Source organism: Pristiophorus japonicus, chromosome Y, assembly GCF_044704955.1.
Source record: "Pristiophorus japonicus isolate sPriJap1 chromosome Y, sPriJap1.hap1, whole genome shotgun sequence".
NCBI classification, from domain to species: domain Eukaryota; kingdom Metazoa; phylum Chordata; class Chondrichthyes; family Pristiophoridae; genus Pristiophorus; species Pristiophorus japonicus.
In genome coordinates, this window is record NC_092011.1 from 39145520 (window position 1) to 39165067 (window position 19548).

Consider the following 19548-nt stretch of genomic DNA (forward strand, 5'->3'; position numbering starts at 1 on the left):
ACTTTAAATCTATGCCCCCTCTGCCAAGGGAAACAGGTCCTTCCTATCCACTCTGTCCAGGCCCCTCATCATTTTATACACCTCAATCAGGTCTCTCCTCAGCCTCCTCTGTTCCAAAGAAAGCAGACCCACCATCTCTAATCTTTCCTCATTGCTAAAATTCTCCAGTCCCAGGCAGCATTCTAGTAAATCTCCTCTGCACCCTCTCCAGTACAATCACATCCTTCCTGTAATGTGGTGACCAGAACTGCACGCATTACTCCAGCTGTGGCCTAACCAGAGTATTACACAGTTCAAGCATAACCTCCCTGCTCTTGTATTCTATGCCTCGACTAATAAAGGCAAGTATTCCGTGTGCCTTCTTAACCACATTATCCACCTGGCCTGCTACCTTCAGGGATCTGTGGACCTGCACTCCCAGGTCCCTCTGTTCCTCTACACTTAGTGTCCTATCATTTAATGTGTATTCCCTTGCCTTGTTAGTCCTCCCCAGATGCATTACCTCACACTTCTCCGGATTAAACCCCATTTGCCACTGTTCTGCCCACCTGACCAGTTCATCGATATCTTCCTGCAGTCCACAGCTTTCTTCTTCATTGTCAACCACACGGCCTGTTGTAGTGTCATCTGCAAATTTCTTAATCATACCCCCTACATTCAAGTCCAAGTCATTGATATATACCACAAAAAGCCAGGGACCCAGCACTGAGCCCTGTGGAACCCCACTGGAAACAGCCTTCCAGTCACAAAACACCCATCCACCATTACCCTCTGCTTCCTGCCTCTGAGCCCATTTTGGATCCAACTTGCCACTTTGCCCTGGATCCCATGGGCTTTTACTTTCGTGACCAGTCTGCCATGTGGGACCTTATCAAAAGCTTTGCTAAAATCCGGGGGGGTGTAATCTTAAAATTAGAGCCAGACCATTCAGGAATGATGTCAGGAAGCAGTTCTTCACACAAAGGGTGCTGGGAATCTGGAACTCTCATCCCCCCCCCCCCCCCCCCCTAAAAGACTGTTGATGCTGGGGGTTAATTGGAGCTTTCAAAAATGGTGGTCTCCTGTTCCTAATGTAACAGGCTCGAGGGGCTGAACGGCCTCCTCCTGTTCCTAATGTAACAGGCTCGAGGGGCTGAACGGCCTCCTCCTGTTCCTAATGTAACAGGCTCGAGGGGCTGAATGGCCTCCAATTGTGTACACAAGCATGTTTGATAATTTGAAACTTTGATCTTTTTTATTTGTAGCATGAGCATACATAGTCTTAACGTGATTTTGTACGATTGAGTTGAACAATCGCAGTGGCACAGACCACTGTAAATCAGAGTGGCATTATCTGCCTCTGTTCTGTAATGAATATTCAAGTGTCCTACTGACACGATACAATTGCTGATAGTTCTAATAACGGAAAGCTTAATCTGCCTGTGGGCGAACTGGATTCATTCTTAAATCTTTAAATGAATTCAAAATACTTGTAGGGCTCGCTCAGTGATCTGTCGGTAGACATCATTTTGGAACTGATTTACTCTGAGCTTAATGGTTCATTCTGGGCTCGTTTCAGATTTTATTTTATTTTTTTCTGCGTCGTCGAGTATAATAACGCGCTTAATTAGCTTGGCAGATATAATTACTCCTTTTACTGCACTCGCTTCCAGCCGGATTCGCACTATCTCATCAGATGCTTACTGAATTATAATCTCTGTGTCTATAATCACTGGCTCAGTGGGTCGCACTCTCTCGCTGGAGTCAGTTGTGGAATCAAGTCCCACTGCAGAGGCTTGAGAACACAAATCTAGGCTGACACGAGGGAGGGGCAGTACTGAGGGAGCGCGGCCACTATTTCAAAGAGCAGCGGGGGGTTATCCCCATTGTCCTGGGGCCAATATTTATCCCTCAATCAACATAACGGATGATCTGGGTCATTATCACATCGCTGTTTGTGGGAGCTTGCTGTGCGCTAATTGGCTGCGACATTACAACAGTGACCGCATTTCCAAAAAAAAGTACTTCATTGGCTGTAAAGCGTTTTGAGATGCCCGGTGGTTGTGAAAGGCGCTATATAAATGCAAGTCTTTCATTTCTATGCAGCCTTCCTTCTCCCGCGGCGCGCGGCCCATTCAGATTCTTGTGAATGCGCGGTAAGTAAAATGGAGAAGCAGGTGCTTGGGAGGCGACGAGACGACTGTGTAGCTTAGCGCGAGCGATGTTCGGCGTGACGGTGTGGCTGCTGTCCCATTGGAACTTACAGACATAGAAAATAGGAACAGGAGTAGACCATTCGGCTCTTCGAGCCTGCACCACCATTCAATATGATCATGGCTGATCCTGTATCTCAACACCATATTCCCGCTGTCTCCCCATACCCCTTGATGTCTTTTGTATCTAGAAATCTCTCTATCTGCCTCTTAAATATATTCAGTGACTTGGCCTCCACAGCCTTCTGTAGTAGAGAATTCCACAGGTTCACCTCCCTCGGAGTGAAAACATTTCTCCTCATCTCGGTCCGAAATTTCCTCCCCCGTATCCTGAGACTGTGAGCCTTTGTTCTAGACTTCCCAGCCCCCGGGGAACCGTCCTCCCCGCATCCAGTCTGTCCAACCCTGTCAGAATTTTATACGTTTCAATGAGATCCCCTCTCATTCTTCTAAACTCGAGTCAATACAGGCCCAGTCGACACAATCTCTCCTCATACGGCAGTCCTGCCCTCCCAGGAATCAGTCTGGTGAACCTTCGCTGCACTCCCTCGATGGCAAGTATATCCTTCCTGAGGTAAGGAGACCAAAACTGCTCACAATACTCCAGGTGTGGTCTCACCAAGGCCCAGTATAACTGCAGTAAGACTTCCTCGCTCCTGTACTCAAACCCTCTTGCAATGAAGTCCAACGTACCATTTGCCTTCCTGACTTGCTTGCTGCACCTGCGTGTTTGCTTTCAATGACTGGTGTACAGGGACACCCAGGTCCCTCTGTACATCCACACTTCCCAAGCCATCACCATTTAAATAATACTTTGGTTGGAAAAACATAAGGTCAAAGGTCTCGTTGCACCTCCCCTTTTCCTAATCTGCCACCATTCAGATAATATTCTGCCTTCGTGTTTTTGCCCCCAAAGTGGATAACTTCACACATTTATCCACATTATACTGCATCTGCCATGTGTTTGTCCACTCACTCAACCTATCTCAGTCGCCTTGCAGCGTCTTTGCATCTTTCTCACAGCTCACAATCCCACCTAGTTTTGTGTTGTCAGCAAACTTGGAAATATTTCATTTGGTGTGTGTAATGTGTGTATATATATATATATATATATATATATATATATATTATGCATATATATTTTTTATATATATATTATATATCCAAGCACTGATCTCTATTGTACCCCACTAGTCACTGCCTGCCACCCCGAAAAAGACGCGTTTATTCCTCCTCTCTGAACTTGTGCCACGACTGGAAGGGAAGAGAAAAGCAAAGCGTGCTGCGGATTAATTATAGAGATTGAAGGAGAGGATACTGAGTCCTGAGCTTTATAAATAAAGGCATGCAGTACAAAGTGCAGGAAGTTACACTAAAAATAAACCGCTGGTCTGGCCCCAGCTGGAGTACTGTGTCCCTATTCTGGGAGCTGCACTTTAGGAAGGATGTAGAGACCTTGGAGAGGGGAGTTTACCAGGATGTTACCGGGGGTTGAGGAACTTCAGTGACGTGGGGAGACTGGAGAAGCTGGGGTTGTTTTCGTTAGAAACATAGAAAATAGTTGCAGGAGTAGGCCATTCGGCCCTTTTAAGCTTGCACCACCATTCACTATGATCATGGCTGATCATGCAACTTCAGTACCCCATTCCTGCCTTCTCTCCATATCCCCTGATCCCTTTAGCCATAGGGGTCACATCGAACTCCCCTTTGAATGTATCCAACGAACTGGCCTCAACAACTTTCTGTGGTAAAGAATTCCACAGGTTCATAATTCTCAGTGAAGAAGTTTCTCTCTATCTCTGTCCTAAATGGCTTACCCCTTATCATTGCAAGAGGGTTTGAGTACAGGAGCAAGGATGTCTTACTACAGTTATACAGGGCCTTGGTGAGACCACACCTGGAGTATTGTGTGTGGTTTTGGTCTCCTTACCTAAGGAAGGATATACTTGCCATAGAGAGGGAGTGCAGCGAAGATTCACCAGACTGATTCCTGGGATGGCAGGACTGTCGTATGAGGAGAGATTGGGTTGACTGGGCCTATTTTCCATGTTTGCAGAAAAGGTTAAGGGAAGATTTAATAGAGGTGTTCAAAATCACGAGGGGTTTTGATGGAGTAGATCGGGGAGACACTATTCCCGGGGGCAGGAGGGTGGGGTAACCAGAGGGACACAGATTGACGATAATCGGCGATGGAACCAGATGGGGTGAATGTGTTTACGCAGCGACTTGTGATCGGGAACGCGCTGCCTGAAAGGGCGGTGGGAGCAGATTCAATCGTGACTTTCAAACCGGGAATTGGGTAAATACTGGAAGGGGAAAAATTCACAGGGCTGTGGGGGAAAGGGCAGGAGGGAGTGGGACTGATTGGGTCGCTCGGGCAACGATGGGCCCAAAGGGATCCTCCTGTGCTGCGTCGTTCTCAGACAAGGGCTGTCATTCAAGGAATTAAAAGACCATCTCGTGCCTCTCGATCTGCGTCAGTATTGCGGTGAAGTTTGATTGAATCGTGCGATGATGTTGTGACTGAGACACACACAAAAAATCCTCCTTTGTCTAGCATCAGTTTGAAGAGCGTGACCATATGTGTATGCTGGCAGCGAGGAGAGCAAGCGAGAGGGGCTGGTTGCAACACAGCACATCTGCTTACAGTATTAACCTCCCACACTCCTCCTCCTACTGCCAAAACAGAGAGAGGACCCATAGCCAATGTTTCATTTAAAAAAAAAACCTTTGAGAAGTGCTTAATCACTCAGGGTTGAGTGAGACTGAGAGGCCCAGATGCTACACAGGAACAGGAGGAGTCCATTCAGCCCCTCGAGCCTGTTACATTAGGAGCAGGAGGAGGCCATTTAGCCCCTCGAGCCTGTTACATTAGGAACAGGAGGAGTCCATTCAGCCCCTCGAGCCTGTTACATTAGAAGCAGGAGGAGGCCATTCAGCCCCTCGAGCCTGTTACATTAGGAACAGGAGGAGTCCATTCAGCCCCTTGAGCCTGTTGCATTAGGAACAGGAGGAGGCCATTCAGCCCCTCGAGCCTGTTGCATTAGGAACAGGAGAAGGACATATGGCCCCTTGAGCCTGCCCTGCCATTCACTGTCAGTTGTGGCTCAGTCAATCCCCCTCAGAACCTTGGATGTTTCAATGAGACCACCTTTCCTTCTTCTAAACTCCAGAGAGTATGGGCCCAGTCTACTCAATCTCTCCTCACAGGACAACCCTCTCATCCCAGGAATCAGTCTGCTGAACCTTTGCTGCACCGTCTCTAAGGCAAACTTAGATCCTCCTTTGGGTAAGGAGACCAAAGCTGTGTGTGCAGTACTTCAGGTGTGGTCTCACCAAAGCCTGAGATAGTTGTAGCAAGACTTCCTTACTCTTGTACTCCAACCCTCTTGCAATAAAGGCCAACATACCATTTGCCTTCCCAGTTGTCAGCTGTGGCTCAGTGGGCAGCACTCTCTCCTCTGAGTCAGAAGGTTGTGGGTACACGTCCCACTCCAGGGACTTGAGCACAAAAATCTAGGCCGACACTCCCAGTGCAGTGCTGAGGGAGGTGCTGTCTTTTGGATGAGACGTTGAACTGAGGCCCGTCTGCCCTCTCAGGTGGACGGAAAATATCCCGTGGCGCTATTTCGAAACACAGTTCTCTCCGGTGTCCTGGGGCCAATATTTATCCCTCAACCATCATCACTTTATTAAAAAAAAACCCTCCCAGATTATCTGGGTCATTATCACATTGCTGTGTGTTGGAGCTTGCTGTGCGCAAATTGGCTGCTGTGTTTCCCACATTACAACAGTGACCACATTTCAAAAAGTACTTAGTTGGTTGTAAAGTGCTTCAGGGTGTCTGGTGGTTGCAAAAGTTCCTGCCCGATCCTCATCCCTTGGTACCCCAAAAATCTATCGTTTCCCAGCCTTGAATATACTCAACGATTGAGCCTCCACAGCCCTCTGGGGCAGAGAATTCCAGAGATTCGCCACCCTCTGAGTTCTGTCATCATTGTAGGCAGTCCCTCGAGTGGAGGATGACTTGCTTCCATGCCAAAAAGTACACGGGTGTTTCAATGAAAGACCTAATATTCCAGATCCCGAACTACATCTTGAAGGGTGGAAGATGCCTGTGGGTGGATTTTTTTAACGTGGGGTGACCGTTGCACACCAGCCACCACACGGGGCTTGACAGAGCGAGGTCTTGGTCCAGGGGCAAGGGTTAACCAGGACGACTGGAGACCAGCTCTGCTGCACGGGCCGGGGGCCACTCAGCCTGCTGGGCCAGTGATGCTAAATTGTAGGCCCATACAATTAAAAGTAGATTTCAAGGAGAGTTGTCATTTTTTTCCCCAAAGTTCCCCACGCAATTTTTAATCCTCCTCCACCAAGCTTAACTCCATATCCTGTGTCCTGTGAACTCGTGTTTATGCAGTCGGTTCAAGTTATTATAACTTTAGCTGAACTGAATGACCCCGGGAGGCTCTGGTTTTTGACAGGAGTCTGTCTGAACGACCCGGCATTAAATAATTATGACTTTCTTTCACTGAAAGCAGAGTTCACCACAACTGTTGTGTGCTCTGTTGGATTACAGACTGGGATTTAATCTCTTCAAAGTTCAGACCTAAAAACTGCCCCCAAACTTTGGCATCGAGTGTACAGCACAGAAACAGACCATTAGGCCCCACAGCTCCGTGCCGGTGTTTATGCTCCACACCAGCCTACTCCCATCTCACCCCATCACCATATCCCTCTATTCCTTTCTCCCCCGTGTGTTTATCCAGCTTCCCCTTAAATGCATTGATACTATTCGCCACAACCACTCCCTGTAGTAGCGACCAAATACAGTAGACACCAAGCTCATGGTCTACAGGGCTGTAGTGATACCCGCCCTCCTGTATGGCTCAGAGACATGGACCATGTACAGTAGGCACCAAGTCGCTGGAGAAATACCACCAACGATGTCTCCACAAGATCCTGGGAGGACAGACGCACCAACGTTAGTGTCTTCGACCAGGCTAACATCCCCAGCATCGAAGCACTGACCACACTCGACCAGCTCCGCTGGGTAGGGCCACATTGTCCGCATGGTTCCCCCAGACACGAGACTCCCAAAGCAAGCGCTCTACTCGGAACTCCTTCACGGCAAACGAGCCAAAGGTGGACAGAGGAAATGTTACAGGGACCACCCTCACAGCCTCCCTGATAAAGTGCAACATCCCCACCGACACCTGGGAGTTCCTGGCCCAAAGACCAGACCACCCTAAGTGGAGGAAGTGCATCCGGGAGGGCGCTGAGCACCTTGAGTCTCGTCGCCGAGAGCGTGCAGAAACCAAGCGCAGGCAGCAGAAGGAGCGTGCGGCAAACCAGTCCCACCCTCCCCTTCCCTCAACGTCTATCTGTCCCACCTGTGACAGGGACTGTGGTTCCCGAATTGGACTGTTCAACCACCTGAGGACTCATTGTTAGAGTGGAAGCAAGTCTTCCTCGATTTCGTGGGACAGCCTATGATAATGAGGTAGTGAGTTCCACATTCTCACCACTCTCTGGGTAAAGAAGTTTTTTTCTGAATTCCCCATTGGATTTATTAGAGACTATCTTATATTCATGACCTCCTAGTTTTGGTCTCCCTCCACAAGCGGCTACATCTTCTCCGTCTCCCCTGTCAAATCTGTTAATAATCTTGAGCATTATAGGTCACCCGTCCATCTTCTGTCTTCTAGAGAGAAATCCTCCAGCTTGTTCTATCTTTCCTCATTAGTTGTAACCTCTCTGTTCTGGTTTCACTCTTGTAAATATTTCCGCACCTTCCCCAATGCCTTTTTTACCTTTATAATATGGAGACCAGGGGATGTGTTGGAGGCTTGAATTGGAGGAACGCAAAGATTTCGGAGGGTCGTAGTGGCTGGAGGCAGTTACAGAGATGGGGATTTGAATGGAGAAAAACTGCAAAGTGCCGCAGTACAGCGGGACCTGGGGGTTACTTGTACATGAAACACAAAAGGTTAGTATGCAGGTACAGCAAGTGATCAGGAAGGCCAATGGAATCTTGGCCTTTATTGCAAAGGGGATGGAGTATAAAAGCAGGGAAGTCTTGCTCCAGTTATACAGGGTATTGGTGAGGCCACACCTGGAGTACTGCGTGCAGTTTTGGTCTCTGTGTATTTAAAGAAAGATATTCTTGCATTGGAGGCAGTACAGAGAAGGTTCACTCGGTTGATTCCGGGGATGAGGGGGTTGACTTATGAGGAAAGGTGGAGTAGGTTGGGCCTCTAATCATTGGAGTTCAGAAGAATGAGAGGTGATCTTATCGAAACGTATCAGATTATGAGGGGGCTCGACAAGGTGGATGCAGAGAGGATGTTCCCACTGATGGGGGAGACTAGAACTAGGGGGCATGGTCTTAGAATAAGGGGCCGCCCATTTAAAACTGAGATGAGGAGGAATTTCTTCTCTGAGGGTTGTAAATCTGTGGAATTCTCTGCCCCAGAGAGCTGTGGAGGCTGGGACATTGAATATATTTAAGGCGGAGATAGACAGATCTTTGAGCGATAAGGGAGTGAAGGGTTATGGGGAGCGGGCGGGGAAGTGGAGCTGAGTCCATGATCGGATCAGCCATGGTCGTATTAAATGGCAGAGCAGGCTCGAGGGGCCGAATGGCCTACTCCTGCTCCTATTTCTTAGGTTATGTTCTTATGGAAGGGGGTGGGGTGATTTGAATGCGCGCATGAGAATGTTAAAGTCGAGTAGCAGGTATGCTATCATCAAGTTTGCATCTTGGCAAGGAACTCGATCCCCTGTCGGCACCTGTAATTTCCACACAGTAGTGCGCAGGTTGGTGATGGTGCTTGTAAGATTACCAACTGACACTCTCAAAACATGTCCATGAAACCGAAGATGATATTGTGGTTTTTAAAAACTGGTTTGCATTCGCTGTGTGTATAACAACGAACACTTGCTTCTTGGGACCGCTTCCATTCCTGAAATTCACAGAAGGGACAGTCGAGACAGCAGCAAAGTACCGCGGATGCTGGAAATGCTAAATGCGGACAGAAAATGGTGGCATTACTTAGTGGAACAGGACACCCTCAAAGCCTCCCTGATAAAGTGCAACATCCCCACCGACACCTGGGAGTCCCTGGGCCCAAAGACCGGTCTGCCCTAAGTGGAGGAAGTGCATCTGGGAGGGCGCTGAGCACCTCGAGTCTCGTCGCCGAGAGCGTGCAGAAACCAAGCGCAGGCAGCGGAAGGAGCGTGCGGCAAACCAGTCCCACCCTCCCCTTCCCTCAACGTCTATCTGTCCCACCTGTGACAATGACTGTGGCTCTCGTATTGGGCTGTTCAGCCTCCTATGGACTCATCAAAATATTTTAAGAGTGGAAGCAAGTCTTCCTCGATTCCAAGGGACTGCCTAAGATTGTCAATCCATTCGTGATTTCCATTTTTTGATCATTCTTTTTAGCAACTTGAATTTATACAGTCCCTTTACTGTAGTAAAACGCCCCAAGGTGCTTAAATCAGACAAAATTTGACACCGAGCCACAGAAGGAGATATTGGGGACAAGTGACCAAAAGCTTGGTCAAAAAGATGTGGATTGAATCACTGCTTTTTATTTCCTGGTTTGCTGCAAAGCACTGGGGATGCACTTTTGGCAGTGCTACAATCAATTTAAGGTCGGGAAACCGAACGTTTTTGAGAGATCGCAAGAATTTGCGGTCGTGAAGAAAGCTGCCCACAAATATCTCTTGATCTCTGTCAAACGTTGGGGTTCCCGATGTAAAATTGATTGGAGTGCTGTCAGCACTGCATCTCCAGTGCGATGCAGCAGCGACGTCAAGCTGTCCACGTCACTTGAACCAAAATAGTTTGGGAACCACTGTTGTAGTCTCCCGAGGCGCAGTTTCGAACACCGCTTTAAGCATCCTGGTACAATTCACTAAAAGTTGAGACGGCACTATAAGTTGCAACACGGGTATGCAAGGTCATTTAAAATAAAACAAACCAAGCACTCGGGTTTATTTCTCGAGGCATAGAATTGAAAAGTTCATGCTCAACCTGCAACGAACCTTGGTTAGACCACACCTGGAGCACTGTGCACAGTTCTGGTCTCCATATACCTGGGTTAGACCACACTTGGAGCAGCATGCACAGTTCTGGTCTCCATATACCTGGGTTAGACCACACCTGGAGCACCGTGCACAGTTCTGGTCTCCATATACCTGGGTTAGACCACACTTGGAGCACTGTGCACAGTTCTGGTCTCCATATACCTGGGTTAGACCACACCTGGAGCACCGTGTACAGTTCTGGTCTCCATATACCTGGGTTAGACCACACCTGGAGCACTGCACAGTTCTGGTCTCCATCTACCTGGGTTAGACCACACTTGGAGCACTGTGCACAGTTCTGGTCTCCATCTACCTGGGTTAGATCACACTTGGAGCACTGTGCACAGTTCTGGTCTCCATATACCTGGGTTAGACCACACTGGGAGCACTGTGCACAGTTCTGGTCTCCATATACCTGGGTTAGACCACACTTGGAGCAGCATGCACAGTTCTGGTCTCCATATACCTGGGTTAGACCACACTTGGAGCACCGTGCACAGTTCTGGTCTCCATATACCTGGGTTAGACCACACTTGGAGCACCGTGCACAGTTCTGGTCTCCATATACCTGGGTTAGACCACACTTGGAGCAGCATGCACAGTTCTGGTCGCCATATTATAAAAAGGATATAGAGGCACTGGAGAGGGTGCAGAGAAGATTTACAAGGATGACACCAGAAATGCGAGGGTATACATAATCAGGAAAGGATGGATAGGCTGGGTCTCTTTTCTCAAAAAATAAAGCTGAGGGGTGACCTCATAGAGGTCTTTTAAAATGATGAAAGGTTTTGATAGAGCGGATACAGAGAGAGTGTTCCCACTTGTGGGGAAGAGCATAACTAGGGGCCATCAATATAAGATAGTCACCGAGAAATCCAATGGGGAATTCAGGAGAAACTTCTTTACCCAGAGAGTGGTGAGAATGTGCAACTCGCTGCCACAGGGTGGGGTTGAGGCGAATAGTATCGATGGATTTAAGGGGAGGCTGGATAAACACATGGGGGAGAAGGGAATAGAGGGTTATGCTGATAGATGAAAGTTGGGAGGAGGCTCGAGTGGAACATGGACTGGTTGTGCCCAATGGCCTATTTGAGCCGTATATCCTGTGTAATCCTATGAATATTTCTACACTTTTGGAAGATTATTTCGAGGTCTGCACTGTGTCAACTGATGGGATGTTACCAGGGATGAGGAACTTGAGTTACAAGGGGAGGTTGGAAAAGTTCGGACTATTCTCCTTGGAAGGCGAAGAGGTGATCTAATAGAGGTTTTCGAGATGAGATTTTGATGGGAGTCGAGGGAGAGATAGACTGTTCCCTCCGGCCCGTGGGTCAATAACCAGAGGTCACAGATTCAGAATCCGTGGCTAAAGATCTGGAGGGGTGACGAGGAGAGATGTTTACACTCGGAGAGTTGTTGGGGATCAGGAATGCTCTCCGAGAGGTGGTGAAAGCTGGTTCTACCAATTGTTGGAGGGGTGCGTGAGGGTGGGGAACGGACAGGGTTACGGACAGAAAGCGGGGGATTGTGGGACTAAGCACGACTGCTCTTTCACAGAGCCCCGCGCAGGCACAACGGGCCGACTGGCCTCCTATGCGGTAGGTTACTGGCGAAGGCTGCAATTGAATTTTCCTGCAGCGCACGGCGCAGGACCTGATAGAGAGGAGTCATTAAATACTTCTCTTTGCAAGGTTTTACTCAGCCTCTTTTCCCATCGCACTGTGTGTGTGTTTGCATTGAGCGTTTTGATTCTGTGCCCAAGATAATGATTATAATTAACAATGCAGAGACGATTCGTTTGTTGCCAAACATGTCTGCTTTATTTGTGCGCACTAGGTCATGATGAATGCCCTAACTTTCCTTTTAGTGGTTGGAGAGGTTTCTGTCGAGGTAAAAGTTAAACATGGATTTTTCAATAGCAAATTCCAATTTCTGTTACCCATTCACTGTCTTGCTCTCGCTCTGGCGCGCTCTCTTCTTCACCACCCCCCCGCCACCATTGAATCAGAAGGTTGTGGGGTTCGAGTTCCATTCAACGAGCCCCATAATCCAGGGCGCCGCACTGTCGGAGGGGCGGTACTGAGGGAGTGCCGTACTGAGGGAGCGCCGGAGGGGCGGTACTGAGGGAGCGCAGCACTGTCGGAGGGGCGGTACTGATGGAGCGCCGCACTGTCGGAGGGGCGGTACTGAGGGAGCGCCGCACTGTCGGAGGGGCGGTACTGAGGGAGCGCCGGAGGGGCGGTACTGAGGGAGCGCCGCACTGTCGGAGGGGCGGTACTGAGGGAGCGCCGCACTGTCGGAGGGGCGGTACTGAGGGAGCGCCGCCCTGTCGGAGGGGCGGTACTGAGGGAGCGCCGCCCTGTCGGAGGGGCGGTACTGAGGGAGCGCCGCACTGTCGGAGGGGCGGTACTGAGGGAGCGCCGCACTGTCGGGGGGGCAGTACTGAGGGAGTGCCATAGTGTCGGAGGTGCCTTCTTTCAGATGAGGCATTAAACTGAGGCCCCGTCTACCCCCTCAGGGTGGACATAAAAGATCGCATGTGCTCTATTGGAAGAAGAGCAGGGGGAGTTCTATGCCCTGGGGCCAATATTCATTCCTCAACCAACACGTTTTCCTCGCCTCCCCCTCTGGTTTGCCAATTAGCTAAATCTGTATACTCTGGTTCCCAACACTCTTGCCAGTGGTAACAGTTTCTCCCTATCCACTTAAATCAAAAGCCTTTAATTTTGAACATCTTTCTTAAATCTCCTCTTGGCCTGCTCTGCTCCAAGGAGGAATGACATTCTTGCTATTGAGGGAGTGCAGCGAAGGTTCACCAGACTGATTCCTGGGATGGCAGGACTGACATATGAAAGATTGGATCGACTAGGCTTATATTCACTGGAATTTAGAAAGAATGAGAGGTGATCTCATAGAAACATATAAAATTCTGACGGGTTTAGACAGGTTAGATGCAGGAAGAATGTTCCCGATGTTGGGGAAGTCCAGAACCAGGGATCACAGTCTAAGGATAAGGGGTAAGCCATCTAGGACCGAGATGAGGAGAAACTTCTTCGCTCAGAATTGTGAACCTGTGGAATTCTCTACCACAGAAAGTTGTTGAGGCCAGTTCGTTGGATATATTCAAAAGGGAGTTAGATGTGGCCCTTATGGCTAAAGGGATCAAGGGGTATGGAGAGAAAGCAGGAATGGGATACTGAAGTTGCATGTTCAGCCATGATCATATTGAATGGCGGTGCAGGCTCGAAGGGCCGAATGGCCTGCTCCTGCACCTATTTTCTATGTTTCTATGAGAACAACCCCAGCTTCTCCAGTCTCCCCACATCACTGAAGTCACTCATCCCCCCCCAGGACCATTCTGGTCAATCTCCCTCTGCACCCTCTCCCAGACCCTTCACATCCTCCCTACAGTGCGGTGTCCAGAATTGGACACAATACTCCATCTGGGGCCGGACCCGTGTTTTACACAAGTTTGTTTTATATTTGTTGAACCGTTAATGAATGTTGCCGTCCTATTGTCTAACTCTGGCCGTGTATTTTCTGCCCATGTATCACAGCGCAGAAGACATGTAGCCCCAAACAGTTCGTGTGCAAGGATCAGATCACCTGTATATCCAAAGGCTGGCGATGCGATGGAGAGAAGGATTGCCCCGATGGCTCGGATGAAACAGCGGATGTCTGTGAGTATAACGGCATCCTTTTGGGGGTGGGAGGGGGGGAGGGGGAGGAGGAGGAGGAGAGTCTGCGTCTAAATTTAAAATGATTAAAACTAGCGACGTATAAAATTCTGACGGGGTTGGACAGGCTGGATGAGGGGAGGATGTTTCCCCGGGGCTGGGAAGTAGAGAACAAGGGCTCAGTCTCAGGATACGGGGGAGGAAATTTAGGAGCGAGATGAGGAGAAATGTTTTCACTCCGAGGGAGGTGAACCTGTGGAATTCTCTACCACAGAAGGCTGTGGAGGCCAAGTCACTGAATATATTTAAGAGGGAGATAGATAGATTTCTACATACAAAAGGCATCAAGGAGTATGGGGAGAAAGTGGGAATATGGTGTTGAGATAGAGGATCAGCCATGATCATATTGAATGGTGGTGCAGGCTCGAAGGACCGAATCCCTACTCCTGCTATTTCTATGTTTCTATGTAGGTAAAGGTAAGAAATAGGGACAGGAGTCGGCCATACTGCCCCTCGTGCCTGCCCTGCCATTCAATAAGATCATGGTTGATCCGATCATGGACTCAGCTCCACTTCCCCGCCTGCTCCCCATAACCCTTCACTCCCTTATCGCTCAAAAATCTGTCTATCTCCACCTTAAATATATTCAATGACCCAGCCTCCACAGCTCTCTGGGGCAGAGAATTCCACAGATTTACAACCCTCAGAGAAGAAATTCCTCCTCATCTCAGTTTTAAATGGGCAGCCCCTTATTCTAAGATCATGCCCCCTAGTTCTAGTCTCCCCCCCATCAGTGGAAACACCCTCTCTGCATCCACCTTGTCAAGCCCCCTCATAATCTTACACATTTCAATAAGATCACCCCTCATTCTTTTAAACTCCAATGAGTAGAGGTCCAACCTACTCAACGTTTCCTCATAAGTCAACCCCTTCATCCCCGGAATCAACCGAGTGAACCTTCTCTGAACTGCCTCCAAAGCAAGTACATCCTTTCGTAAATATAGAAACCAAAACTGCACGCAGTACTCCAGGTGTGGCCTCACCAATACCCTGTATAACTGTAGCAAGACTTCCCTGCTTTTATACTCCATCCCCTTTGCAATAAAGGCCAAGATACCATTGGCCTTCCTGATCACTTGCTGCACCTGCATACTATCCTTTTGTGTTTCATGCACAAGTACCCCCAGGTCCCGCTGTACTGCAGCACTTTGTAATCTCTCCCCATTTAAAAATAATAATAATTTTGTGCTTTTATTTTTCCTACCAAAGTGGATAACCTCACATTTTCCCACATTATACTCCATCTGCCAAATTTTTGCCCACTCACCTTAGCCTGTCTATATCCCTTTGCAGATTTTTTGACCAGGCCTTGACAAAATAATGTAAACGATGCATTGTGGTGCGTTTTTAGAGGAATAATGGGAAAGTTTCGTTAAACTTGTTGTGAACTTTGGTGTCAGTCGTGGCTCAGTGGGCAGCACTCTCTCCTGAGTCAGAAGATTGTGGGTTCAAGTCCCACTCCATAGAGTTTTCTTTGGAACAGAGGAGGCTGAGGGGAGACCTGATTGAGGTGTATAAAATGATGAGGGGCCGAGATAGAGGGGATAGGAAGGACCTGTTTCCCTTGGCAGAGGCCTCAACAACCAGGGGGCACAGATTTAAAGTAATTGGGGGGAGGTTTACATAGAAACATGGAAAATAGGTGCAGGAGCAGGCCATTCGGCCCTTCGAGCCTGCACCACCATTCAATATGATCATGGCTGATCATGCGACTTCAGTACCCCATTCCTGCTTTCTCTCCATACCCCTTGATCCCTTTAGCCGTAAGGGCCACATCTAACTCCTGTTTGAAGTTATCCAACGAACTGACCTCAATTGGAACAATTTGAGGAGAAATGTTTTCACCCAGAGGGTGGTGGGGGTCTGGGGTGGAACTCACGGCCTGAAAGGGTGGTAGAGGCAGAAACCCTCACCACATTTGGATGTGCACTTGAAGTGCCGTAACCTACAGGGCTACGGACCCAGAGCTGGAAAGTGGGATTCGGCTGGGTAGCTCTTGGTCGGCCGGCGCGGACACGATGGGCTGAAATGGCCTCCTGCAGGCTTCTTATGGTTTCTTCGGTAAGATCACACTGCTCACGGTTCTGGTCTCTGTTATAAAAAGGGTGTAGAGGGTCCGGAAAAGGTTCAAAAATAGATTTTCCAGGATGGTAGCAGAACTGAGGTTATAACAATCCAGGAATCATTTAACAAGCTTGGGGTTCTTTCCTCCAGAAAAGAGGAGGCTGAGGGGGGTGACCTGATTGAGGCCTGTAAGATTATGAAGGTTTTGACAGGGTAGACATAGATAAGATGTTTCCACTTGTGGAGGAGATCAAAACTAGGGTGGGCCATAGATATAAGATAGTCACTAATAAACCCAATGGGGAATTCAGGAGAAACTTTACCCAGAGAGCGGGGTGAGAATGTGGAACTTGCTGCCACAGGGAGGGGTTGAGGCGAATAGTATCGATGCCTCTATGACCTCCAGGCTTGACTATTCCAACGCACTCCTGGCTGGCCTCCCACATTCTACTCTACGTAAACTAGAGGTGATCCAAAACTTGGCTGCCCCCCGTGTCCTAACTCGCACTGAGTCCCGCTCACCCATCACCCCCTGTGCTCGCTGACCCCATGTCCTAACTCGCACTGAGTTCCACTCACCCATCACCCCCTGTGCTCGCTGACCTACATTGGGTCATGGTTAAGAAACGCCTCTGTCTTCAAAATTTCCCACCCTTGTTGTTAAATCCCTTCACGGCCTCCTCGCCTCTCCCTATTTCTGTGTAAAATCACCTTCAGCCTTTCAAACTCCCCGAGATGTCTGCGATCATCTAATTCTGCCCTCTTGAGCATCCCTGATTATAATCGCTCCACCATCGGTGGCTGTGCCTTCTGATGCCTGGGCCCCAAGCTCTGGAACTCCCTCCCTAAACCCCTCCACCTCCTTTTTAAGATGCTCCTTAAAACTTACCTCTTTGACCAAGCTTTTGGTCACCTGCACTAATTTCTCCTTATGTGGCTCGGTGTCAAATTTTAAATCTCATCATACTCCTGTAAAGCGTCTTGGGAAGTTTCACTGTTAAAGGTGCTCTAAGTGCAAGCTGTTAAAGGGAGGCGAGATAAGCACACGAGGGAGAAAAGAATAACAGCAGCATTGTATTTATATAGCGCCTTTAACGTAGTAAAATAACCCAAGACACTCCACAGAAGTGTTAGAAGACAAAACAAATACATTTGGCAAGGGGCCACATAAATTATGGCAGATGACCAAAAGGAGATAGGGAGGGGGCGAGGAGCCCATGGAGGGATTTGTAAGCAAGGAAGAGAATTTCAAAATCGAGACGTTGCTTAAACAGGAGCCAATGTGGGTCAGCGAGCACAGGGGGTGATGGGTGAGCGGGACTCGGTGCGAGTTAGGACACGGGGCAGCGAGCGCAGTGGGTGATGGGTGAGTGGGTCTCGGTGCGAGTTAGGACAGGGGGTGATGGGTGAGCGGGACTGGGTGCGATTTAGGACATGGGGCAGCGAGCACAGGGGGTGATGGGTGAGCGGGACGCGGTACGAGTTAGGACACGGGGCAGCGAGCACAGGGGGTGATGGGTGAGCGGGACGCGGTACGAGTTAGGACACGGGGCAGCGAGCACAGGGGGTGATGGGTGAGCGGGACTCGATGCGAGTTAGGACACGGGGGCAGCCGAGTTTTGGATCACCTCTGGTTTACGTATGGAGGCCACACCTGGAGTACTGCGTGCAGTTTTGGTTTCCATATTTACGAAAGGACATACTTGCTTTGGAGGCAGTTCAAAGAAGGTTCACTCGGTTGATTCTGGGGATGAGGGGGTTGACTTGTGAGGAAAGGTTGAGCAGGTTGGGCCTCTACTCTTTGGAGTTCAGAAGAATGAGAGGTGATCTTATGGAAACGTATAAGATTATGAGGGGGCTTGACAAGGTGGATGCAGAGAGGATGTTTCCACTGATGGGGGAGACTAGAACTAGGGGGCATGGTCTTAGAATAAGGGGCCGCCCATTTAAAACTGAGATGAGGAGGAATTTCTTCTGGTTGTAAATCTGTGGAATTCTCTGCCTCAGAGAGCTGTGGAAGCTGGGACATTGAATAAATTTAAGACAGAAATAGACAGTTTTTTACACGATAAGGGAATAAGGGGTTATGGGGGAGTGGGCGGGGAAGTGGAGCTGAGTCCATGATCGGATCAGCCATGATTGTATTAAATGGTGGAGCAGGCTCGAGGGGGCCGAATGGCCGACTCCTGCTCCTATTATGTTATGTTCGTAGGGTTAGAATGTGGGAGGCCAGCCAGGAGCACAGTGCGTTGGAATAGTCAAGTCTGGAGGTAACAAAGGCACGGATGAGGGTTTCAGCAGCGGATGAGCTGAGGCAGGGGAGGCGGAGACGGGCGATGTTACGGAAGGGGAAATGGGCTGTTTTAGTTGTGTTGCGGATTTCAGGGTCAAATACGACGCCCAAGGTTGCAAACAGTCTGGTTCAGCCTCCGATAGATGCTCGGGAGAGGAATGTAGTCGGTGACTGGGGAACGCAGTTTGTGACGAGGACCAGAAACGATGGCTTTGGTCTTCCCTAATATTCAATTGTAGACGGTTTCTGCTGAACCCCCATACTGATTGATGGAACGATACAGCGATGGGGTGACTTGGAGTGGGCTGGTGTGGAGCATAAACACCGGCGTGGGGCCGAATAAATCCTGCGTTTGGGAGCAGATGACAGTTAATTCCTACTAATCTCAGACAGTTTAATAACCTCTAATTTTTTTAAATAATTAAAAAGTTTAATTTAATTTAAAGGTTCTTTGTAATCTGCAAATTGTCAGTTCAGACGCACTGTTCCCTTGTAATCAGAGCCTTGTCTGGATGTGTATGAAGAGGTTATGCACCTATTCTTGCCTCCTCTTAAAATTACTGTTTTGCAAGCTTTATTCCAAGTGGATTTTTAAAAAAAGTGATCTGTGATGTTGCGGAGTGAATGTGCGGATTAGCAGACCTTGATGCAGTGTCTCTATAGACTAAATAATGGTTTTGGTGACCTGTTGTCTGTAATTGGGCGAACTTTCGCACTCATTGTGCGAGAAGGGTTTGCAACACTTTGTGAAGAGTCAGAGATAACTCTGGCCTTTGGAACAATGGATCTGAAGACCCCAGCATAAATGTGTGTGTTAAAAAAATAAAAGGAGTCCTTCTATCTCTGAGTACATTGGTAATCTCGCACCTTATCTTTTTGTATAGACGAAGTTGAAATTCAGCTGTGGCTCAGTGGGTAGTACTTTTGCCAAGTCAGAGAAAGTTAACGTGCAGGTACAGCAAGCAATTAGAAAGACTTGCATTTATATAGCACCTTTCATGACCACCGGACGTCCCAAAGCGCTTTACAGCCAATTAAGTACTTTTGCAGTCACTCTTTTGATGTGGGAAACGCAGCAGCCAAATTGCGCACAGCAAGCTCCCACAAACAACCATGTGATAATGATCCGGATCGTCTGTTTTCAAAGGATCGATATTGGCCCCAGGAC

The 19548-nt window shown here is 48.7% G+C and overlaps 1 protein-coding gene across 1 annotated transcript in view; it reads left to right on the forward strand.

Moving 5' to 3' along the window:
- The window catches only part of LOC139241096 (low-density lipoprotein receptor-related protein 1-like), a 440653-nt gene that overhangs the window by 92812 nt on the left and 328293 nt on the right, over positions 1-19548 (forward strand). Inside the window, 1 exon segment of the mRNA XM_070869785.1 lies at positions 13844-13966. Coding sequence (XP_070725886.1) covers positions 13844-13966 — 123 coding nt within the window.